Raw genomic sequence first — 23570 nt, 5'->3', positions numbered from 1 at the left:
GTCTGTACTATGTGTCCAAGCATGTCTTATCTGAGTGCCCATGTCTGCACTATGTCCCCAAGCGTGTCTTATCTGAGTGCCACGCTCTGTGAACCTCTGTATGCATTGCCTTGTCTGTGTGTCCATGCCTGCTCATCTGTATGCTCATGTCCATGACATCCTGGGCCTACCTGCCTGTAACTGCTTCTTGGAGTGCATGGCTATCAGGTTGCAAGGCATTGTGGGTCTGGGTCCAGTCTGGTGTCTCCTGAAGAGGCCTGGGCCTGCATCCCAGGAGGCACAGGACTCTCACGCAGGGCCCTTCCCTGCAGCTGGAGCAGGCTGTGCGGCTGGAGACTGGGGAGCTGGAGGCCCAGGAGCCCAGGGGGCTGGTGCGGCAGAGCGTGGAGCTGCGGAGGCAGCTGCAGGAGGAGCAGGCCTCCTATCGGCGCAAGCTGCAGGCCTACCAGGAGGGCCAGCAGCGGCAGGCCCAGCTAGTGCAGCGGCTGCAGGCCAAGGTCAGGGCTGCCCACCCCCACCCTGCCCTCACCCCACTTCACTTGGCCCTCACCTCTGGGTTCACACTCTTCCCGCTCCTCACCAGATCCTGCAGTACAAGAAGCAGTGCTCCGATCTGGAGAAGCAGTTGCTGGACAGGGCCACCGAGCTGGAGCAGCAGCAACTGAGGGTGGGTGACAGGACCGAGGTGACAGGACGGACCAGGAATGGACCTTCACGCCTCCTGCTTGTCCTGACTCCCCTCCTGCTCCCCTAGATCACAGAACACAGGCAGGACCTGGACAGCGCTCTTCTGCGCCTGGAGGAGGAACAGCAGAGGTGAGAGTGTGGGATAGCCCGAGGGTACCCTCCAGACAGGTGAGCAAGTGCCCACTGAACTCCCCCACCTCTCCCAGAAGTGCCAGCCTGGCCCAGGTGAACGCCATGCTGAGAGAGCAGCTGGATCAGGCAAACTTGGCCAACCAGGCTCTGAGCGAGGACATTCGCAAGGTGACCAGTGACTGGACCCGCAGCTGTAAGGAGCTGGAACAGAGGGAGGCGGTGTGGAGGCGTGAGGAAGAGGTGAGCGGGTGCTGGAGGGAGGGCACGGCAGGGGCGGCCTTGCAGAAGGTTCAGTCAAGTCTGGAGAGGGGCAGGAGCCTGACCATAGTGCTCCCACCCAGCCATCTTGGGAGAGCTGGCCTCGGTCCCACATGCCCTGGGCCAGGCTGGCCGTTTCTTCCATTCCTTGTGAAGTTTTCTGTCACTGTTACATGTAGAGTTAGTGACTGGTCCATGGTCATGGTCACACCCTGGCGGCTGGGAGGTCTCAGGGCCTGGGTGCTCTCGGCTTCTCAGGGGGACACAGATCCTCTCCTAGGCTGTGGTGGCAGGGCCCTGGGGCAGGCATGCAGCAGTGACCCTAGCGGCGCTCTCTCTCTCTCTCTCTCTCCATAGTCCTTCAATGCCTACTTCAGCAGCGAGCACAGCCGCCTGCTCCTCCTCTGGAGGCAGGTCATGGGGCTCCGACGGCTGGCCAGCGAGGTCAAGATGGGGACAGAGAGGTGAGGCCTGGCTGCTGGGGAGCATGGGGTGCGTCGTGCCCCGGGCTGCCTCTGGGGATGCAGAGGCAGCTGGCAGGAAGAGGCATTGCTGGGGCGCAGCTGGACTACGTTCTTCCCGTGGCATTCAGTGCTACTCTGAGGCAGGAAGTCTCCTACTCCCCCATTTCACACTGAAGATCAGAGAAGTTGAGTGACCTTCTCAGGTCACACAGCAGAGAGTAGCTGAGTTCAGACTTGAAGCCTTTTTGTCTTCATAGCTTGTTTGACTCAGAAGCCACAAATATTCACAAAATATGATTTAATTTGAGATGTCATCTCACTATACAGGTCTGGCTAGCCTCAAACTCAGAGATCCAGCTACCTCTGCCTTCTGATTGCTGCTGGGATTAAAGGCAGGCATTAATCTTTTTTCCTTAGGGTCTTATGTACTCCAGGCTGTCCAGAAACTCACTGTACAGAGGACAGTGACCTTAAACTTCTGTTCCTCCTGTTTCCACTTGAGTGTTGGAGTTACAGGCGTGTGCTAGGATTATGTATTGCTGGGGATTGAACCTGGGGCTCTGCATGAGTGAGGCAAGCTCTCTACCAACTGAGCTGTGGCCCAGCCTCGTGCTTGGATCTTGTTCTTCCAAGTGCTGGGGTTACAGGTCTGTGTCGCCCACCATGCCTGGTTAAAGGTTTTTTTTCTTTGAGTCTCTTAAGTCTTTTATCTGTTCAGCAAGCGGCGTCTGTCCTCGGGGGTTCCCGGAGTCTGGCTTTTGCTGTCCTGTGTTTATGTGAGCCTGCCACAGATCTGTGGCTCCATCGCAGACTGCTGTCTTCTTGGGGAGACTCAAACCCCCAGCAGTACAGTGTCCTCCACACAGGAGGCCCCTGTCGTGGGGCCCATGTCTGTTTACTGTGTCGGACCTACAGCGTGTTAGCTAGAATTCTGTGTGGCACTCCTGCCCCCTGCTGGTGGATGCTCAGCAGTGCAGTTCCTGCAGAGAATGGGACACAGTGGGACGTTAAAGTGGGCCTTGGCTTTTATTAGCATGGAAACAAGATCTCCGTATGTAGCTTTGGCTGGCCTGGAGCTTGGTATGTAGTTCAGGCTGGTTTCAAACTCACAGAGAACCCCTCCTGTCTTGGCCTCATTATTTTACTCTTGACTAGGGCACATACTTGGGGTTTCCATTTCAAAACCGTGCTGGTGAGAAGTCTGCCCTCCCTCTAATGTGACCCCTCCCCTTCTCAGGGCAAGTGAGGACACCCAGTTTCTTATGTCGCCTTCCTGGGTTAGTTTGTAAAGCAAATAAGGCAGCTTTCTCCTACTCCACTCCTGTCTGTCTGTCTGTCACACACCCCTTTTGTCTTTTGGTATATATACTCTGTATAATTTTATCATTGCTTCTCCAGTTTGTTTTTAGTGTATGTGTGTGTACGTGCGTGCATACGTGTGTGTATGTGTGTGTATGTATATATATATATATATGTGGTGACCGAGCATGACTTCTGTGAGTCAGTTCTCTCCTTCCATCATGTAGGTCTCCAAGCCCACCCAGGTCATGTGACTTGGCAGCAGGTCCCTTACACATAGAACATCTCACTGTCCCCACCCCCTTTTTATGGAGGGAGTGTTCTTACTCTGTAGTCCAGGCTAGCCTGCAATGCTACTATCCTGTTCTGCCGCCTGAGAGTGTTAGTGGCAAGCTTGTGCCTCCACCTGGCTCAGCTTTGCTGTCCTTGAAGAAGCCTTCTTCATCTGCTGCTTTCCTGGGAGGCGCACCCATCAGGAGTAGCTTCCCTGTTGGTCTTGCTCGGCTGTAGACCTGCTGACTGGATCTGCCATCACTTGTCTGACAGTGATATCTCTTCTTTGATGGATGTTTCAGTATCGTCAGGATTGCCACTTCTGCTGTGCCACATGACCCACCTGCCTCTGCCTTGTGCTGGGCCTATGGAAGAAGTGTCATAGACGCCAAGGGCTTTTCCTAGTTGCCTTCCACTGGGCCTACCCTCTTACCCTCCCGTCAGCTGTGTGGGGCAGGCCAGCTTCCCCACAGCCTCACTCCCACTGGACACAATGTGACTTTGTTTCCCTACTCTGATAGTGACTGAGAGTGTCACAGGGCAGTTTTGATTTGTACATGGGGCCACCCCCACACCCCCTTGTTTTGCTCTTCCTCAGGGACCTGCTGCAGCTGGGAGGGGAACTAGTCCGGACATCCCGGGCTGTCCAGGAGGTGGGCCTGGGACTGAGCGCCAGCCTGCAGCGCGCTGAGAGCAGGGCTGAGGCGGCTCTGGAGAAGCAAAAGCTGCTGCAGGCGCAGCTGGAGGAGCAGCTACAGGCCAAGCTGCTCCGGGAGAAGGACCTGGCCCAGCTGCAGGTGCAGAGTGACCTGGACAAGGCCGATCTCAGTGCCAGGTGGGTGGTAGCAGGCCCGTCCACAGCTGACTCCCCTGCAGCCTCGGGAGCATGTTCACCAGGGCTGGGCCCTTCCCTGGGGAGGCTCCATGTCTGACCTCTGATGACATGTATGACCCCCTAACTCCTGCCTCCTGGGTGAGCCCCACTGCTCTCATGAGAGACAGCTGCAACCGCATTCCCATGTTTCACCTAAGAGCCAGAGGTCGCCAGGCAAGGAGCGACTTACTCCAGGTCCCAGACCCGCGGAGGGAGGTCCTAGGGTCCTTGTTGAGTTTCAGGAAACACAGACAGGCTGGTGAACTTGACAGGCAGACAGATCCCTGACTCACCTTTTTTGCCCTTTCCTCCAGAGTGACAGAACTGGCCCTGTCTGTGGAGCACCTTCAGAACCAGAACACAGAGAAGGACCAGGTCAACAGGACTCTTGCTGACAAGTTGGAGGCCATGGTGAGTTGAACGCCAGCCAAATCCATGGCCGGGCTGCTTGGGCCACGTTGACTGTCCCATCCAGACCAGGTGCTGTCCTCACAGTGCATGCCAGGCTTAGCACAGTGACATTCCCCTCCTCTGTGCCCTTCTGCATCCCCTGCCACAAGCCGTTACACAGTTGAGGAAAGCCCAAGAGTCTCCAGTTCAGTATGTAGGGAGGTAGTACTTAGATCCCCTCTTGGGCTCCCAGGTGTAGGCCACTGTGTCCCCAGCAGACACACCCCCCCAGGGGCAGACCACTTCGTCCCCAGCAGGCACACCCCCCCAGGGGCAGGCCACTGTGTCCCCAGCAGACACCCCCCCCCAGGGGCAGACCACTTCGTCCCCAGCAGACACACACCCCAGGGTACTGCCTGCTAGGGCAGTTTGGGCTCTTCCTCACTACCCCAGATGACTGGGACAGAGTGCTGTGTGTCGCTGGGCCTCATCTGTATAGTGAGGACAGCAGGCCTGTGAAGTATGCCCATAAATGCCACCTGAGGGGACCAGGAAGGAGCAACTTCATATGTTGGCATAACTGTGACCAGTCTGTCTTGTCACTAGGAGTCTCTGCGGCTCCAGGAGCAGACAGCCCTGGACACTGAGGATGGAGAGGGGCTGCAGCAGACCCTGAGGGACCTGGCACAGGTATGCTGACAGCCCACACAGGGCTGGCCAGACATTGCCTTGGAGCCTTGGGGTGAACGGGAAGGGGGTGGGGCCTGTTCACCTCTACTGGCTCACCCTGCTTGCTGCAGTTAGCCCCTGTGAGAACCAGGAGGGTTCTGAAGGGCAGTGAGCAGGAGGGTCTGGCTTGGCAGGCTGCACACTGGTGGCTACAGACTCAGGAAGGCTTCTTGGGGAAAGGGGCTTGTGGGAAGTGTCCCGTCGCCTCGCCCATGCCTGTGAGCAGCTAACCCCTACTCCTCTTGCCTCCTTCCCCCAAGGCTGCCCTATCTGACACTGAGAGTGGCGTCCAGCTTAGCAGCTCAGAGCGCACTGCGGACACCTCGGACGGCAGCCTGCGCGGGCTCTGTGGCCAGCGGACCCCAACTCCACCGCGGCATTCCTCCCCGGGTCGAGGTCGTTCTCCGCGCCGAGGCCTGTCCCCAGCCTGCTCTGACTCCTCCACGCTCACACTGATCCACTGTGCCCTGCACAAGCGCCAGCTACAGGTCCAGGTAGCCAGAGACCCGGGGGCGGGGCTGGGCTGGGCCCAGGCCCTGAGAAATAGCTGCTGATAGAGAGTTCTAGAAAGAGCCAGAGTCTGGAACGCCTGGATGGCTGGCAATGCCTCAGAAAAGGGGCTAGAGCCCAAGAAAAGGGGATAAAACTTGGAGCTAGGACCTTCAGACAAGTCTGGAAAGAGGAATCTGAGCCTAGGATAAAGAAAGCTTAGGAACCAGAGGGTGGGGGGCGGCTTCGGGACGCCACAAGGGGGCGGGGCCTGGGCCTTTGTGGGTGGAGTCAGTGTCTAGGGGCCGGTGTTCTTGGGCGGTTGCCAGACCCCGGGGACGTAGGGAGGTGGGGGCACAGGGGTGTGTGGAGGCGTGATGTCGGCTGCCCCAGGCTCGCCCAGTGCTATGGAGCTGTTAGGAGAGAGTGAGTGGGCTTCTCCAGACCCCACAACCCCCGTATCCCAGGACATGCGTGGGCGCTATGAAGCCAGCCAAGACCTGCTGGGTTCCGTGCGCAAGCAGCTCAGTGACAGTGAGGGCGAGCGGCGTGGCCTGGAGGAGCAGCTACAGCGCCTGCGGGACCAGACAGCAGCCACAGCCCAGGCCCAAGAGGATGCACAGCGCGAGGCCCAGCGCCTCCGCAGTGCCAACGAGCTCCTGAGCAGGTGCGGGGGACCTAGGGGCCAGCAGAAGGTGCTAGGCCTAGCCAGCCAGGCCTTTCAGCCCGACGGTTCCCACCAGCCAGCAGGGAAAATTTAGTTTTCAAGGAGATAAAAATTCATTTGTTACCCTAGCCACATTTCAGGGGCCCTGATTACCACATGTGGCTATAGACCATTCTAGAATTCTGCTCTCAGTGCTGTTCTGAACTGTTTACTGTAGGTTGGTTGGTTGCCTCTTGGCTGGGGATAAACCCAAGGCCTGGTGCATGCCAGCGAAGAACACTACCACTCAGCTACAGCCCAGCGTCCTAGAGACAGTTTTTTTAAAAATTAACTATTTATTTGTCAGTGCAGGGTTTCTCTGTGTAGCCCAGAGTGTCCTGGAACTCACTCTGTAGACCAGGCTGGCCTCGAACTGAGAGATCTGCCTGACCCCACCTCATAAATTCTGGGATTAAAGTCATACACCACTATGCCCAGCCCTGGTAAAGACTTTTTAAAAGAAGGTTTCGTGTGTGTGTGTGTGTGTGTGTGTGTGTGTGTATGTGTGTGTGAGCTCGTGTGTGCGCATGTAGGCATGTGCACTCTCGGAAGCCAGCACTGTCAGCTGGATGCCTGTGGGTCTGGAGTTACAGGTGGCCGTGAGCCATCCAGGGTGGCTGCTGAGAACCAGTGCTCCTCAGCAAGAGCAGCGTGTCCTGGAGAGAACTCATGCACCAATGTTAACATCTGATCTCCAGTCGTGTGCCGTGCCACACCCCACACAACACACAGAAATAATTCAAATGTAATAAAATTTCTTTTAATGACACATTATCCTATTTTCCCCTTAGCTGCCTGGTAGTTTTTAAATTTTTTGTTGTTTTTTTTAAATTTGCTTTTCCTAAATAAAAACAGGAAAGCTAGGCATGGCGGTCCATGCCTTTAGTCCCAGCACTTGGGAAGCAGAGGTGGGCAGATCTCCGTGAGTTCAAGGCCAGCTTGGTCTACACAGGGAGCTCTGGGCCAGCCAGGGTTACATAGTGAGACTTTGTCTCAAACAAATAAGTCTCTAAAAAAAAAAACAGAGACTTGTAGCTCATATTTGTAACCCAGCACTTAGGACACTGAGGCAGAAGGATTGTTTCAAGTTTGAGGTCAGCCCAGGCTATATAGCAGTTCCTAGCAAGCCAGGGCTACATAGTAAGGCCAGCCTGGTCTGCAAAGGGAGTTCCAGGGAACACAGGGAAACCTTGTCTGGAAAAGCAACCACAAAAGAAAACAGAGAAAGGGAGAAAGAAAATAGAGGTGAACTCAAAGTGTAGCCCACCCCCCCATCTTCATCTGCTCACCCTGACCCTGGCAGAGCTCTGGTTTTGCCTTCTATAGTCCTGGCAGCATGGACACACAGTAGGGGTGTATGTGTGTGTGTATGCACGTGCACTTGTATACCTATTGTGTTCTGGGCTGTTTGCTGAGTGCTGTGCCTGTGATCCCTCCTCGTGTGTGTCTGTCAGAGTCATCGTCACACAGCAGCTGGAAGACTTTCCAGACTCACATCCTGAGTGAGAATGGCGGGGAGGGGGGGGGGCAGGGGCTCACCTGCGACTGACTGGGCCTTTGGTTTCCTTCCATGGAAAGGAACCGGGCCTTTTGCATAACTGTGTCTATGATGAGATCCTCGTTTGCATTTTGCTCTTAATGTCATGATACCAATTGTTTGCCACCTTGGTAGTCAGCATATCCAGGGACTGGCACTCTGTATAGAGAGTGGGGAGCCCTCAGCATATCCAGGGGCTGGCACTCTGTAGAGAGTGGGCAGCCGTCAGCATATCCAGGGGCTGGCACTCTGTGTAGAGAGTGGGCAGCCCTCAGCCTGACTTAGGGACCCCAGCCAGCCCGTGCTCATGGCCATGGAGCTGGAAGATGGCCATTCTCTGTGAGCCCTCGGCCTTCCCAGTGGCTTCTTTCTCTGTGGTACACTGTGTGATGCTGCCACTTCATGCAGACGGGAGCCTGGGATCCAGACAGATCTAGCTCTGTCCGATCGAGGGTGATTCATGACAAGGTGGTTCCTGGCCATCCACTGATGCCTGTGTGTCTGTAGAACCTGACTCTGGCCTCTTCTACCTGCTGAGGTGCTTATAGGTGACACCAGCATCTCCGTCCATTCCTCTGGGGCTATAGGTATGCAGGCTGGGGAGAAGGAGACCCAGGTTCTCAGTGCTGGGTCTTGTAAATGAGGTGAATTAGGTTTGAAATCACTAGGGAAGGCTTCCTGGAGGACAGAGGAGGTGGTCAGAGTAGTCAGTCCAGCCACCACCCCTGGGGGAGAGTAGCCTCAGAAACTCTCTCCTCTGCCTGCTTGTCCTATAGGGAGAAGGGCAACCTGACCCACAGCCTGCAGGTGACCCAGCAGCAAGCTGAGGAGCTGCGCCAGGAGCTGGAAAAGCTACAGGCTGCCCAGGAGGAGCTGAGGCGTCAGCATACCCAGCTGGAGGACGAGCAGGAGGACACGGTGCAGGAGGGCGCCCGGGCACGCCGAGAGCTGGAGCGCAGGTGGGCTGCTCACCCCGCTCCCCAGGTGACTTAGGAAGTGCAGTCACTGTGGGCCCAGGAGGGACGCACTTGCTCAGGGGACAAGAACAACAAAGATTAATAATTCTCATTTAAGAAACTTAAAGCACGGGGCATGGTTGTGCACACCAGGTAGAGGCAGGAGGATCTCTGTGAATTCCAGGGCAGACAGGGATAGGTAGAGAGACCCTGTCTCAACAAGAACAAAACCGTACAGTAGCAGTAACAATAGAGTGCCAGAGACCGTCTAAGCACGGGGGCTTCCTTGTTGAGCCCCCACTCCTCCCACATACCTCCATGATTTAGAGAGAATTCTCTCCATTTTGTGGATAGCTGTCTCTTTATGTTACTTTTTTTGTATGTTCATGAGTGTTTGGCCTGCATATCTGTCTGTACACCACTCACGTGCCTAGTGCCTGTGGAGGCCAGAAGAGAGTGCTGAATCCCCGGGACTGGAGTTAGAGACGGTTGTGAGCCACCCTGTGGGTATCAGGAACCCAAGCAGGGCCCTCTGGAGGCATCCCCAGTGCTCTTAATGCTGAGTCATCTCTGCAGCCCCATTCTATACATAGTACAACTGAGGCACTGGGGCGGGTCATGAAACTTGCCCCAGGGTACACAGATGGCAGAAGAGCTAGGATTTCACCCTGCACTGTTTGGTCTCTGAGGCACAGGCAGTGGCCATGCTTAGAGCACTGTGTAGTGGGTGGGCAGTTGCTCTTGAAGCCTTGGAGGCCACAGGCGCCATCTGAGCTACCTCCTGCGGGGCACCGTACAAATGTGACAGTTGCCTCCCAGAGTCACAGCTGAGCCTGTGGGCTAGGTTGTCCTTGTGGGACAGGCTCTTGTCCTCTGGATCCTACCAGTGCCCTGCTTGCCTGGGCTCAGTGTCCTGAGACTGTGGGGTACAGAGCAGTGGAGTGACAGGAGTCCATCTTACAGCCAGCGGCAGCTGGAGCAGCTGGAAGGGAAGCGCTCAGGGCTGACGAAAGAGCTGGTAGAGGTGCGGGAGGCACTGAGCTGCGCCATACTGCAGAGGGATGTGCTGCAGACAGAGAAGGCAGAGGTGGCCGAGGCGCTGACCAAGGTGAGTGCCATCAGCCCCACGACTTGTGGTTCTTCCCACAGGCCAGACCAGCCTGCGCCAGGCTGCGGGCTGAGTGTGCTGTCGAGCTCGTCCTCTGGATAGACACTGACTTTTTATTCTTACCTGTTTCTTCCTGTGTTTTAAGTCTCTCCCTCTCCTCCTCCTCCTCCCCTCCTCTCTCCCCCTCTCTCTCTGCATGTGAGCACGCGAGCACCTGTACACTGGCGTTTTTTATGAAGTCGGGACAGCCTCGGTGTCCATCTATGTTTTCTACCTTATTTAAGTCCCTCCATTGTCCCCTGCTGTGTGTCGTCCCCTAGCTGGATCTCTAGCTGCTGGGGATCCTCTCGTCTGCCCTCACTGTTCTGGGATTAGACTTGTTAATTCTGCATACAGCTGGTACGTGAACTCATGTCCTTCTGCTTGAGCGGCAGGAGGTTTACCCACTGAGCCGGCTCCTAGCCCACAGGCTGACTTTTGACCTAGGCCACAGACCCTCACATCTTCAGGGGCTCCAGGGACCAGAGCCTGAAGCGCAGGGTCATCGGATCCTTTCTGTGGAAATGTGTCCTGGGACTCAGGAAGTTGGGGTCATGGTCCTGAGAGTCCTTGAAAGGTGCTTGCCCCACTTCTGGCGGCCTAGGCTCTACATGATGGCACCCTAGGCGCAACTGGAGTCTCTTCTGACCCAGCTCTGCCTTTCGGTCCTTTCTTGGGCAGCTCTTCCAAATAGCCCCCAAACTGCAGCCTTCTTTCATGGGGATTGCCTGACTAATGTCAACTCTTTCTCCTTGGCCCCAACCCAGTCTGCCAAGGTCTGCTTTTCTGGATCTCTTCCCCCTCTGTTGCTTCCCTGTCCCCACAGGCTGAGGCTGGCCGTGTGCAGTTGGAACTCTCCATGACCAAGCTGAGGGCAGAGGAGGCCTCCCTGCGAGACTCCTTGTCCAAGATGAGTGCCCTCAATGAGAGTCTCGCCCAGGACAAGCTGGAATTAAACCGTCTCATTGCCCAGGTATGCTGTGCACCAGCCCCAGGTCCCTTCCACAGGAAGCCACTGCAGAGGCCTGCTGGGGCTCCACCCCTTACCCTGTTTGTTCAGCTGTCCATCTTTCATCCTGTCTGACTTTCTGTATCTCTGTCCTGCACATCATAGAAGGATGCTCCGGGAGCCCTGCTCTATTCTGGTGCTTGGTTCTCAACCCCATGGACACCCTTCCTTCACCCTAGAGTGCCACCCTGACTGACTGTGACTGTTGGTGGGATGGAGGGGCATCCTGGTCCTGGGAGAGCCCCTTTGCTGCTCCAGATCTCTGTCCATACAGCTAGAGGAAGAAAAGGCGGCACTCCTGGGCCGCCAGCAGCAGGCAGAGCATGCCACTACGCTGGCTGTGGAGAAGCAGGAACGGTTGGAGCAGCTGAGGCTGGAGCAGGAGGTGGAGAGGCAGGGCCTGGAGGGCTCCCTGTGTGTGGCTGAGAAGGCCCGGGAGGTGCTGGAGCAGCAGCTCCTTGTGCTGCGCAGCGAGCGCAGCCATCTGCAGGAGCAGCTGGCCCAGGTGGGCTGGGCCCCACGCAGATGTGTGGGCAGGGGCTCAGGTGGGCTGGGCCCCATGCAGATGTGTGGGCAGGGGCTCAGGTGGGCTGGGCCCCACGCAGATGTGTGGGCAGGGGCCCAGGTGGGCTGGGCCCCACGCAGATGTGTGGGCAGGGTCCCCTGGCCGTGCACGGGCTGTTCTGGGATAACCCACAGGCTCAAGCTCTTGCCTCTGGCTGGGTTCATACGTATCTCACCTCTACTAGCTAAGGGCCTTGAGAAAGCTATTGTACCCTACTTGCCAGGGCTACTTGTCTATCTCTGAGACTAAGATTCTGTCACTTAGAGGAGAGCTGGCTCTGGACCAGCCTTGGTGAAGATCCATCTTATGAAGAAAGTAGGGACTTGAGAGACTGGAACCACATAGCCAGAAGGCAGCTTAGGGTCCAGGGCTTCAGGGCTCCAGGCCCTGTAGTGGAGCCAGTGTCCTGCGGTCCAGGGCTCCTGGGAGGAAGGTGCAGCTCCAGGTCCTTCCTTCAGAGTGGACAGCTGCCCTCCTTACCGTTTGCTGTGTTCAGCTTCTCAGGAGCTTTGGGCAGAGTGAGTGACTGGGGCCCTTGTTTTTACACGTGTGCATTTGGAGGTCTAGGAAAGGCTCGGGCTTGCCTAGGCACACCAGTGCAGAGCCTGTGTTCAACCTGAGCCCACGTTAGAGTGCTGTGTGGTAAAGTAGCCAGGGCTGCTGCTCATAGTCTCTGGGCCGGCCAGCTCTCCCGACAGCTGAACGGACGGGACCAGGAGCTGGAGCAGGCCCTGCGGGAGTCCCAGCGGCAGGTGGAGGCGCTGGAGCGCGCTGCCCGGGAGAAGGAGGCCATGGCCAAGGAGCGGGCCGGCCTGGCCGTGCAGCTGGCAGCAGCAGAGCGGGAGGGCCGGACCCTGTCAGAGGAGGCCATTCGCCTGCGGTAAGGAACGTGTGTGCTCCCTGCTGGGGCCCTGCTGGGTCCACACCCTGACCAGCCACACCCTGGGGTTAACCCAGAGGAGCAGTTACTTAGGAGCCAGGCTAACCAGTGCAGCCTCGCTCAGGTGTGGTCTTCCCCAGGGAGCCTGGGTGTAGCTGGGCAGGTAGGCTGGCATTTGGCCCTTACTGGCTGCACCCTAAGACTCACAGTTTCCTGGGGCTGGGGAGGCTGAGTCCCAAGGCCTCAGGGACTATGTGCTACAGCTTGGAGAAGGAGGCCCTGGAGAGCAGCCTGTTTGACGTGCAGAGGCAGCTGGCTCAGCTGGAGGCCCGCCGGGAGCAGCTAGAAGCTGACAGTCAAGCCCTGCTGCTGGCCAAGGAAGGCCTGACTGGTACGAGGGTTTGGGTCCTGGGGCTTGTGCTGGACTTGAGCTGTGGATACTGGGGGGTCAAGCAGAGCTTAGGAGTCCTAGGTGAGGTGTGTGGCTATGGCTGGCCTGGGTTCCTATCCAGAGCTGTCATATGGCTCCCTGAACAGGCCCCTCCCTCTCTGAGTTTAGGTTCCTTTGACACCAGAGCTAGGGGAATGGCCACCTGCCTAGCCTGTTGTCAGGATGAGGTGAAGGAGCTTATGAAGGCCTCGGCACAGTGCCAGCTGTGGCTGCTGTGTCTTCGTCATCAGGGAGGCTGGAGGGTTCTGAGGTCCCTAGAGAACTCTGGAAACCATCAGCTGCTGCTGTGACTCTCATGGTCCCAGCCCAAGGTTCCCACACTCCCCACGCTCTGTATTTGGTCCTTCCAGCTCAGCAAAGGAGCGCTGCCCGCACCTGCTGGGGTCGTGGAAAGTGACTCTCTCGAGTCAGAGAGACCAGGGAGGGTAGTGCTGTTGGGCTCACACCTGGGCGATGTACTTACTGACCCAGGTGGGACATACCTTTGTCCCTCAGTGAGGGGCGCTGTCCCTAATGGAGACACTCCACAAAGCTGGAGGGAGTGGTTACTGGTCTTGGAGCATCACCTTTGGTGAGGATGAAGTTAAACCAGCACATCCCTCAAGTGCTGTGATGTGCTAGTGTGTATGGACTGACCCAGCAAGCGTGTCGGTAACAGGGTGACGGTATTCTTGATATCCTTCCCCTATGACGCCCTTCTCATCAGCCATTCTGTCCCCTGTACATGAGGAGAGCAGAGCCAGTGAGCCCGCCCGTGAGACAGGTGGGAAACGGCTATGCAGAGGGAGTGAGCCGCTTCCTCAAGGAACTCAGGATAGGTGCCATGGATGCCCTCTTACTGCTGATTTTGCCCATGTGGCTCATACAGCCCAAGTCTGCTGGCCCAGAGGGACATTGTGACTCAGCCCTGCCTTCCTGCCATCCTTCCCTCTTGTGCAGGGGAGCTGGCAGGCCTGCGGCAGCAGGTAACAGCCGCTGAAGAGAAAGCGGCCTTGGACAAGGAGCTGATGACCCAGAAGCTAGTGCAAGCGGAGCGGGAGGCACAGGCCTCTCTTCGGGAGCAGCGGGCAGCCCATGAGGAGGATCTTCAAAGACTCCAGCGTGAGAAGGTTTGGTCAGCTGGGGAGGAGTAGGCAGGGCTCTGAGTCTCCCTGTCTCTGTGCGCTGCTCTGTCTTGCCCTGCCTCAGTTTCCACATCTGTGAAACAGATGCCTGCCATAGAGGCTCTGGAGATAGCTGAGAAGGTGTGTGGGGAAGTTGTCCTTATCAAATATGTAGCATTCCAGGCCCCAAACCAGGTCCAAACCTGATGGAGACCCAGTCATCAGAGCAAGGACAATGTATCGAATAGCAGAAACCAGGGCGTGGTGGTGTACACCTTTAATCCTAGCACTCAGAAAGCAGAGGCAGGCAGATTTCAGAGTTTGAGCCCAGCCTGGTCTTCATAGTTCCAGAATAGGCAGGGCACAAAGCAAACAGTGCAGTGGAAAGCTTCATGTTTCTACTTCACCAGCTAAGGTTCAGGACTGACAGGGCAGGCGTGCCATGCACACCGGGTCTGCTTGCATTTCCTGAGTTTGCTGATCTTGCTCTCACTCCACTGATGCTATATAAGGTTTTTGTGCCTTCATTTTTCCCTTCCATAGAAACAGGGATGGATTGCTATGGGGTCTTGAGAAGGGGTTAGCATAGCCACCTGTGCTTAGTAAATTTCCTGTCAGTTCCTGTTCCTTGAGGATCTTCTATACAGAGTGATCCCTAGAACAGGGGCCTCTAGAAACAGCCTGGACAGGGCAGCTCCAAAAGTTTCATGTTCTCCCTGTAGGATTCATAAAGTGGTGAGAGAGATCTGCCCTCACCTCCATGGATTTGGGTGGAACTTACCACATGTGGCCAGCAGGTGGCAGGGCAGCACCTGAAGAGGGGCCTCACCCACCACCCTTCAGGAAGTTCTAGGGGACAGGCAATGCTCTCACCCTGAGAAAGCTGTCCTTGCCATGGTGTATCATGTTCCCAGTGAGCCATGCACTATGGCCCCTGGGCCTACTTTTCCTGGCCTTGTCAGTGCCCACAAGTCTGTATTCTCTTCAGCTTCTCTGCCAGTCTGGGTCCCAGAGTTCTTTGCAGCAAGCCCTGTTTTCCTCTACACAACCCTCTAGCTGCCTGAACAGAGCTGGAGAGATGGCCCAGCAGTTAAGAGCTCTTGCTGCTCTTCTAGAGGACTAGGTTCGGTTTCCAGCACCCACACAATGGCTCACAGCCATCCATAACTTTAGTTCCAGGGAATCCAATACCATCTTCTAACCTCCAGAGGCACCAGGCATGTGCTTGGTGCATAGACATACATGCAGACAAATTCTCACACATACATCTAAAATTTAGAAAGTAAAATTCATGTTGTCTATCACCTGGGCTTGGAGGTCCTCATTGTCTCCTTAACCCTCAGTGCCATAGCTCACCTGGTCAGGCCCAGTGACCTTGCCTTTGGCGTTGGCCCACTGTCACCGTGACCCATCCCACCATGAGGTTCCATGAGGTTTCAGCCTGCTCTTTCCTCAGGGCCTCCAGACTACCCTGTTGGCCTAGTGCTCGTCCTTCTCCATGGATGGCTGCTGACCATCCTCCCCAGGGCCATTCCTGTTCCCAGCCCAGGCCGCTGGGTTTCCCTGTTGCCTTCACAGACCTGAGGTGACCTCAGCATGGCTTCCACTGCCCTGCCCTGCAGTGACCTAGTCACCCTCCGTGTCTCTTAGCTCTGGGTTATTTGGGCCTTTTTCTGACCTAACGTCCGCAAGGGGCTTTTTGGGCCCCTCCTAGTGTGTCACACAGCCCTGCTTTGGCCCTCAGGAGGCTGCATGGCGGGAGCTTCAGGCAGAGCGGGCCCAGCTGCAGGGCCAGCTGCAGCAGGAGCGGGAGGAGCTGCTGGCGCGGATGGAGGCTGAGAAGGAGGAGCTGAGTGAGGAGATCGCGGCGCTGCAGCAGGAGCGGGATGAGGGCCTGCTCCTGGCCGAGAGTGAGAAGCAGCAGGTCGGTGAGCCTGGGGGGCTCTGGGCCTCCCCAACCTCTGCCCAGCACACCCCACCCAGCAGCTAGGCGTGCAGGAAGCAGCCAGTTTCTTCCAGGACCTCAGCTTTCACCTGCAGGACAGGAGAGTTAGAGGCCTATCGCAGTGGCAGTGACGGGTGACACAAGGCAAGCTGTCTCTTCGCTTGGCGCAGGCTGAATGCCTCTGGGCTGTGCCTACAGACACTTGCTGATCCTTCTGATAGTTAATTCTTGATTTTCTGTGAGGTAATGGATCAGGACAGACTGTAATCATCTCCTGCTTTGTCACCCTGGGCAAGTCACATTCTCCCTGAGCTGTGGCTTTCTCATCTGTGACGAGAGACTCATGGAAGTCCTCGCCCCGGGGAAGTTGGAGCATTCGTTAGATCTGTAGCACACACCCACATCAGGCCCTGCTGCTGCTGCTGCTAGCAGAGGTCTACAGTGCACAGGCACCCCTGCCCTTGCTGCTCCCACGGACGGCCAGTGTTGCCAGTGAGCGCCAGCAAAGGCTAGGAGAAGGGACCAGCCACACACCAAGTCCTGTCGTCCCTGCCTCTGCCTAGGCCTTGTCCCTGAAGGAGTCTGAGAAGACGGCGCTGTCGGAGAAGTTGATGGGAACCCGGCACAGTCTGGCTGCCATCTCTCTGGAGATGGAACGACAGAAGCGAGATGCCCAGAGCCGGCAGGAACAGGACCGGGTAAGTAGGCAGCCTGGGTGGGCCTGTGTCCAAGGGGAAGCCAGCATGGTTTGCAGGGGCTTGTTAGAGTGGAAGCCCTGAAGAGGCTCGTGTGGAAGGGCGAGCCCTTCCTTCAGTACTCCCAACTGAAGGAAGTAGCCGCCAGCTCCTCCCTGGTGAGACCACTAGTAGAGAGAGGTCAGCGTTAAGTCACAGAGGTGTGCTAGGCCCCTGGGAGGGGTAGTGCAGCGGGGTGGGTGTTGGGCCACGTCAGGACTACGTGTGAGGATCCTGGCCACTTCAGAACACAGTGAACGCCCTGACATCTGAACTTCGAGACCTCCGGGCCCAGCTGGAGGAAGCCACTGCGGCCCATGCCCAGAAGGTGAAAGAACTCCAGGAGCAGACGGGCAGCCTGGGCCGGCAGCGGGAGGCCTGCATGCGGGAGGTGAGCAGACACTGCTGTCCTGGCGTCAGAGTGCTGCTGTGAGTGCTGGGGCTGACCCTGGGGGTCCTCCTGCGTGAGGACAGACAGTGGCCGCCTCACACAGAGCAGGGAACCGTCATTAAGCAGCGATGTTCGCAAGGGAGGTTTGGGGAACTCATCGATTGTCTCAGGTTCATGCACTGCTGAGTCTAGCATACCTCATCCCACACCGTCACCGAGGTCAGCCACTCACCATAGATCCATGGGCACTGTTGGGACCACAGAATCCCCTAGCCGGGGAGGGAGGTGGCATACAAGCCCGTCCTGCCATGGCCCTCGCCTGAGGGACCCTGACCCCACTCTGGACCCACAGGCAGAAGAGCTGAAGACTCAGCTCCGCTTGTTGGAGGATACCCGAGATGGGCTGCGGCGGGAGCTGCTGGAGGCTCAGCGCAAGGTTCGGGACGGTCAGGACAGCTCCGAGGCCCATCGCCAGGAGGCTAGTGAGCTGCGGCGCAGTCTGAGTGAGGGCAGCAAGGAGCGTGAGGCCCTGCGGCGTTCCAACGAGGAGCTGAGGTCTGCAGTGAAGAAGGCTGAGAGCGAGAGGATCAGGTGAGCACTGCGGGGGACTGCCCGGCTGCTGCCTGCTCCCCACTCCCTGACTCAGTGGCGGTCCACCTTCCTAAGGCTGTGACCCTTGAGTACACGTCCTCATGGTGTGGTGCCCCCAACCATAAAATTATTTTCCTTGCTACTTTATAGCTGTGATTTTGCTAGAGTTATGATTTGTAATGTAGATACCTGACAGGCAGATGGTATCTGATAGACAACATCTGTGAAAGGGCCCTCCGTCCCCCACAGGGCTGCGGCACCTTGTCCCAGACCTCACTTTACCCCATGGTTAGGGAAGTGAGGCACGTGGAGATGGCACAGCCTAGCACAGGGTCAGTTTGGTGGCTCACCTACCACAGAGAATGGACAGCAGAGAGGTTGGGTCATACTCAGGCCTCCCTTTGTCAGTCATCCTGGAAACTGAGCCTCCTCCTTAGTCACTGCTGTGCCTCTCTCTCCCTCCCAAGACTGTTGTCCCCAGCAGTACTGTGTCAGTGCAAGGACAGCCTTGTGGGCTTAGGCTACCCTGGGGCAGGATGGGGCCAGAGCAACTCAGATGCAGGGCAAGCCTGGAGCACAGAACTATTGTCCGAGGACAGCCTCTGCCTTGCAGCCTGAAGCTTGCTAATGAGGACAAGGAACAGAAGCTGGCCCTCCTGGAAGAGGCTAGAGTGTCTGTAGCCAAGGAGGCTGGAGAGCTGCGGGCCTCGCTACAGGAGGTGGAGCGATCCCGGCTGGAGGCTCGGCGGGAGCTGCAGGAGCTTAGGCGGCAGGTGAGTCCCTGGCTTCCTCAGGCTCTGGCCAGCAGCACCCTTCACGGGAGGCCAGTTCTACTGTGTGTGAAAGCAAAGCCTTTCGTCTGACCTCACCCTTCATGCATGGCTCATGTGGTTGACTTTTTCTGGGGAGACGCAATACCACCCCCCACATACACCAGCTCACCCCAGAAGGGAACCCACAGCAAACCAAAGAAGTGGGTACACCAAAAGTCCAACTTGATAAACCAGTGAGTGTTTACTGGGGTTACTGTAGGCTTTGAGGGCTCCTTCACCTGTGAACCTCTGTAGAACCTCTGTGCCCTGGGTCACATTCAGACTTAAGTGTTCCTAGAGGAAGGCCCAGCATCTTGTCCAGTTTAAAGGACCTGACCAGTAAAGGAGCAGCTCCCGGGCGCTGGGTCAGGCAAGCAGACAGCCTAGAGTTCAATACTTCCACATTTACATGGTGTGTGCTGTCTCCATCTCTGCCTACCTGAGTGTTGTAAGATAGTAACCGGGCATGGCGGGCATGTAATCACAGCTACTATGGAGACTGAGATCAGAGGGTCATAGGTTCAAGGCCTGCCTGGGTCGTAAGACTGGTCCAAGAGCAGTCTCACCTACCGAGATCCTGTTCAAAATAAAAACTAAAAACTCATTCACTCCGCGAGAACACTGCCTACAGCATGACGCCCTGCATCTGCTTCCCAGAACTGCCAAGAAATGAAAGTAGGGGCTGGAGAGATGGCTCCGCCAGGGTTAAGATAACTTGCTGTTCTTTCAGGAGACCTGAGTTCAATTCCCAGCACCTACATGGCAGTTGCATGTCTATAGCTGCAGTCTCAGGGCATCCAGTGTTCTCTCCTGGCCTCCACAGGCACATGCGCACAAGTGGACATGCAGGCAAAGCGCTCATACACACAAACATGACAGAGTCAAGTTTGGTTTTGTTTTTTTGTTTGTTTGTTTGGTGTGTTTTTTTTTTTTTTTTTTTTTTGTTTGGTTTTTTGAGACAGATTGTCTCTGTATAGCTTGGCTGTCCTGGAACTCACTTTGTAGACCAGGCTGGCCTCGAACTCAGAAATCCGCCTGCCTCTGCCTCCCAAGTGCTGGGATTAAAGGCGTGCGCCACCACCACCCGGCTTCAAAGTAAACTTTTTAAAGAGGAAGATAACCATGAGAGGCTGGTGGTGCAGCTCTGAGGCAGGACGCTGCTCAGCACGCACAGAGCTTGTGTTTGTGTTGATCTCTGCTCAGCACGAGATGGGAGACACACATGCACACATGGAATACCAACACGTGGGGTGTGCTCCAGTCACACTGTGAACACAGGTTTGAACTTCATGTATTATCGTGGGTCAGGAAATACTGTTTTTTTCTCTGGTTTTGTCTCCTTTGGTTTTGTCTGAACCATTTTCTACCGTTTGAAAACAGAGAGCCATCCTTGCCTTTGCAGAGGCAGAGGATGGCTGAGCTTGTCTGCAGGCTGTGCGGAGCTCACCTCTGACTTGACCTCCACCCCTGTCACCAGCAAGGCCCAATCAAGTGCTTGCTGAGTGCTGGGCACTGCCCCACACTGGAAAGTTCAGGCTCCCCAACTCTAGAAGGCCAAAGGAACAGGACACAGTCTCCTTGGCCTCAGAGAAGGCAGCATGTGATAGCCGGAGACTGATGCTCTGAGATGGATGATATTCCTGGAAATGATGCTTTCCACCTAGGCCGCTCATGCAGGGGCCTCAGGTGGACTTCGTGCTAGGCTCTCCTGGCCGGTGTGAAGGCCTGGTCAGTCCCACCCTGCTATAGTTCTGTGGGTGGGTGGACCCTGCCCCAACCGCTCCTAGGAAGAAATGGACTTAGAATAGACCCTCATGTTCCCCTTGCCTGGGATCAGACCTGGTCTGCTGCTTGTGGGCTGTGTAGTAGGCAAGTCATTCCAACACTCTGGCCTGTTTTCTCTTCCATTATACCAGATTTAGACACACAGGGACAAATGAAGGTTAGTTCAGTTGGTGTACGTGTATAGAACAGCTAGGCACAGAGCACTCTAGCTACTCTGTAGCAGTGCACAGACCCTGGGAGCTGCGGTTCCCAGCTGTGCTTCCTAGATCAGTTGGATGTCAACTCAACCTCTTCGCTGCTGTTGCCCCTCCCCCTTCACCCATGGATGGGAAGTAAGGTGATGCCTGCGTCCTAGGTCGGTCCATCCCGAGAGCCTCCTGGGCTGGGACTGGGCAGAACTTTAAGGGCCCAGCTGGCCTCCCTGCCTGCTCTGGTTCACAGATGAAGACGCTGGACAGTGACAATGGCAGGCTTAGCCGGGAGCTGGCAGACCTGCAGGGCCGCTTGGCCCTGGGCGAGCGGACAGAGAAGGAGAGCCGGCGAGAGGTCCTGGGCCTGCGGCAGAAGTTGCTGAAAGGCGAGAGCAGCTTGGAGGCCTTGAAGCAGGAGGTAACTGGGCAGGTGGGGGGCTGGCCAGAAGAGGGTGGGCTGCTACATGCCTGCCCTCCCTCCAGAGGAACACGCTGAGCCCACTGCCCCTGACACCCTCTCAGTTGTATTAGTACTAACAACCGAAAGAACTGTAGACCTAATGTGTGCAGATCCCAAAAGGTGGTGGGGAGGCTCTGAAGACAGCCTTGCTTGATTCTCTCGCAGCCTGCCCATGAGTAGGTAATGTTAGCCCCATTTTACCAGGACAACCAGACAGGCTCAGAAAGGTCAAGGCATCTGCCCAGTGTCATACAGCCACCAGGTCTACTGGTCACTCAGTCTTTCGGGGCTTCTGAATATTTATCTAGCAGTCTGAGGATTTGGTGAGAGGACACTGCTGGTGCTCACTAGAGGGGCTTTCCTGAGGAACCGATGACTGACAGGTGGCTCCTCACCAGAGGACAGCTTTCTGTGTGTTGCAAGTCTGTAATGGATGGCCTTTACCTGTGTGGCCTTGGACACATCACTTAACCTCTCTGTGCCTGTCTCCTTAGTGAAAGGACCATGAGTCTTAGGTCTGTCTTCTTTCATCATTAGTGAAAGGATCATGGGTTCTTTTTGGGTTGTTTGTTTGTTTGTTTGTTTCCGAGACAGGGTTTCTCTGTGTAGCTCTGGCTGTCCTGGAACTCACTCTGTAGACCAGGCAGGCCTCGAACTCAGAAATCCGCCTGCCTCTGCCTCCCAAGTGCTGGGATCAAAGGTGTGTGCCACCACCGCCCAGGATCATGGGTTCTTTGGTAAAGTATTTGCTGCCTGGCACTATGTGGCTATCACTGTCATTATTGACTGCACGTTAGATGTAAACAGCAGGGACAGATAAGAAGTAAATTCAGATTACTCCTCCCTAAGGGACGGTCTCTCCCCTCCTCCCAGGGCAGACAGCACTAAGACACTGGTGGTTGGGGCAGGGGAGGTCTTGTAACTCCCGGCTTTACCCTCGCCCCAGCTCCAGGGTTCGCAGAGGAAGCTGCAGGAGCAAGAGGCCGAGTTCCGGGCACGCGAGCGAGGCCTGTTGGGCTCCCTGGAGGAGGCGCGTGGTGCTGAGAAGAAGCTTCTGGACGCTGCTCGCAGCCTGGAGCTGAGGCTGGAGGCGGTGCGGGCCGAGACCTCAGAGCTGGGGCTGCGACTGAGTGCGGCCGAGGGCCGGGCACACGGCCTGGAGGTCGAGCTTGCCGGCGTGGAGGCGCAGCGGCGGGTGGCCGAGGCCCAGCTGGGCGGCCTGCGCTCTGCCCTGCGCAGGGGCCTGGGCCTGGGCCGAGTGTCCAGCTCCCCGGCACGGGAGGCGCCTGCTGGAGGTGAGTCCACCCAGGGAAGGCACAGTGGATGGCTGTGAGGCCACTCGCCCTCACTGTTGGGACCCTTAGGGAGCCTTGTTACTGTTGCTTTGCCTTTTCGGAATCTTTGAGTCTCATCTTTATGTGCTGGTGTGAGCGCCTGCATGTATGTATGTACATACGTATGTGCATGCCTGGTGCTGGAAGAGCCCAGAAGAGGCCATTAGGTCCCCTGAAATTGGAGTTACCAAAGATAGTTGTGAGCTGTCATGTGGGTGCCAGGAATCAAACCTAGGTATTCAGTTAGAGTAGCTGGCTTGGTGGGTCAGTGGTGGCCATGCCAGATCTCTGAGTTCGAGGATAGCCTGGGCTACAGAGAGTTTCAGGACAGCTAGGGCTACAAAGAAACCCTGCCTTGAAAAACAACAACAACAACAACAACAGCAAAGGCAGCCAGTGCTCTTCACTTCTCTCCCCAGACTGGAATCCCATCTTCTTGATGGATCTCCAGCCTGGCATTTCAGCTCTGCACCCCTACACCAGGCCTGGGGTCCCCAAATCACACTCTTTCGAGGCACAGCCGGGTCTGACCTTCCAGAGTAGCATAGAACTAGTCACACATTCAGTCCTCACCACGCACCTAGTGTGCACACAGCACACTGGAATAGCGCAGGAAACAGGAAGCTTAGAGTCTAGATGTAGGAAGAGTGTAAGAAGGAACTAGAGAATGTGCTAGCCTGTGCTCCGTCCAGCTACAGCAGGCAAGCCAAAGTGAAAGTGAAGGAGAGACTGCTGGTCACTGCCACCACTGTACCTCAGCTCACAGTTCTTCAAAATGCTGAAATAGAGTCGTTAATGACAGGAAACCCGCCATTCCCACTGCTCAGTGTGGACTCAGAAAGAACTACAAACAGGAGTGTGGTAGACAGGCCTGCAGCAGGGTCTGTGTAGATTGTTCCCAATAGCCAAATGGCAGTGGCATGCCAAATACCCATCAGCGTGAACACAGAGCCAGAATCCATCCTGAGGAGTGGTATTCAGCCATTAAAAGGAGTCTCCTTACAAATGCTCCAATGCAGACCAGCCCTGAAACATTGCACTCAGTGAGTAAGGCAGTCTGAGGACAGACATGAGTCCCAGCACAGACGAGGCCATAGGAAGAGCAAGCGGGCCCATATTACTGAGATCAGGAAGGAGCCAGTGGGAGCTACTGCTTCAAGCACTGCTTTCTGTCTGCTTATCTTGGTTGGCCACGACTGCTCTGTGGGCACTGTGAGCCTCAGAACCATGAGAATACAGACCCCCGAATCCAGGGTGAGCCTCAGTACCGTGAGAATACAGACTCCCTGAATCCAGGGATGCTCGTGGTCTCGTGAGATTATATGGGTTCAGTGTTCACATTGTTTGGTCTCGGTTTTTAAAGGTCTAGGCTATCCTG

The 23570-nt window shown here is 56.2% G+C and overlaps 1 protein-coding gene across 6 annotated transcripts in view; it reads left to right on the top strand.

Moving 5' to 3' along the window:
* Crocc (ciliary rootlet coiled-coil, rootletin) overlaps window positions 1–23570 on the top strand; it is a 44048-nt gene that overhangs the window by 12690 nt on the left and 7788 nt on the right. For 5 of the 6 annotated variants that reach the window (XM_028754020.1, XM_028754018.1, XM_028754021.1 and 2 more), the window contains 24 exons: window positions 312–497; window positions 584–667; window positions 755–816; window positions 894–1059; window positions 1435–1541; window positions 3712–3948; window positions 4302–4398; window positions 4984–5067; window positions 5367–5600; window positions 6063–6262; window positions 8615–8797; window positions 9758–9902; window positions 10768–10914; window positions 11225–11455; window positions 12202–12395; window positions 12659–12786; window positions 13786–13955; window positions 15694–15873; window positions 16458–16592; window positions 16876–17019; window positions 17372–17610; window positions 18224–18383; window positions 20649–20816; window positions 21805–22153. In XM_028754020.1, coding sequence (XP_028609853.1) covers window positions 312–497; window positions 584–667; window positions 755–816; window positions 894–1059; window positions 1435–1541; window positions 3712–3948; window positions 4302–4398; window positions 4984–5067; window positions 5367–5600; window positions 6063–6262; window positions 8615–8797; window positions 9758–9902; window positions 10768–10914; window positions 11225–11455; window positions 12202–12395; window positions 12659–12786; window positions 13786–13955; window positions 15694–15873; window positions 16458–16592; window positions 16876–17019; window positions 17372–17610; window positions 18224–18383; window positions 20649–20816; window positions 21805–22153 — 4030 coding nt within the window. The remainder of the gene's footprint in view (window positions 1–311; window positions 498–583; window positions 668–754; window positions 817–893; window positions 1060–1434; window positions 1542–3711; window positions 3949–4301; window positions 4399–4983; window positions 5068–5366; window positions 5601–6062; window positions 6263–8614; window positions 8798–9757; window positions 9903–10767; window positions 10915–11224; window positions 11456–12201; window positions 12396–12658; window positions 12787–13785; window positions 13956–15693; window positions 15874–16457; window positions 16593–16875; window positions 17020–17371; window positions 17611–18223; window positions 18384–20648; window positions 20817–21804; window positions 22154–23570) is intronic. The other variant, XM_028754022.1, reaches the window with a different exon arrangement.

The sequence above is a fragment of the Grammomys surdaster genome, unplaced genomic scaffold (assembly GCF_004785775.1).
Source record: "Grammomys surdaster isolate TR1022 unplaced genomic scaffold, NIH_TR_1.0 125977, whole genome shotgun sequence".
Classification (NCBI taxonomy): Eukaryota; Metazoa; Chordata; class Mammalia; order Rodentia; family Muridae; genus Grammomys; species Grammomys surdaster.
This window is presented reverse-complemented; position numbering and strand designations above follow the sequence as displayed.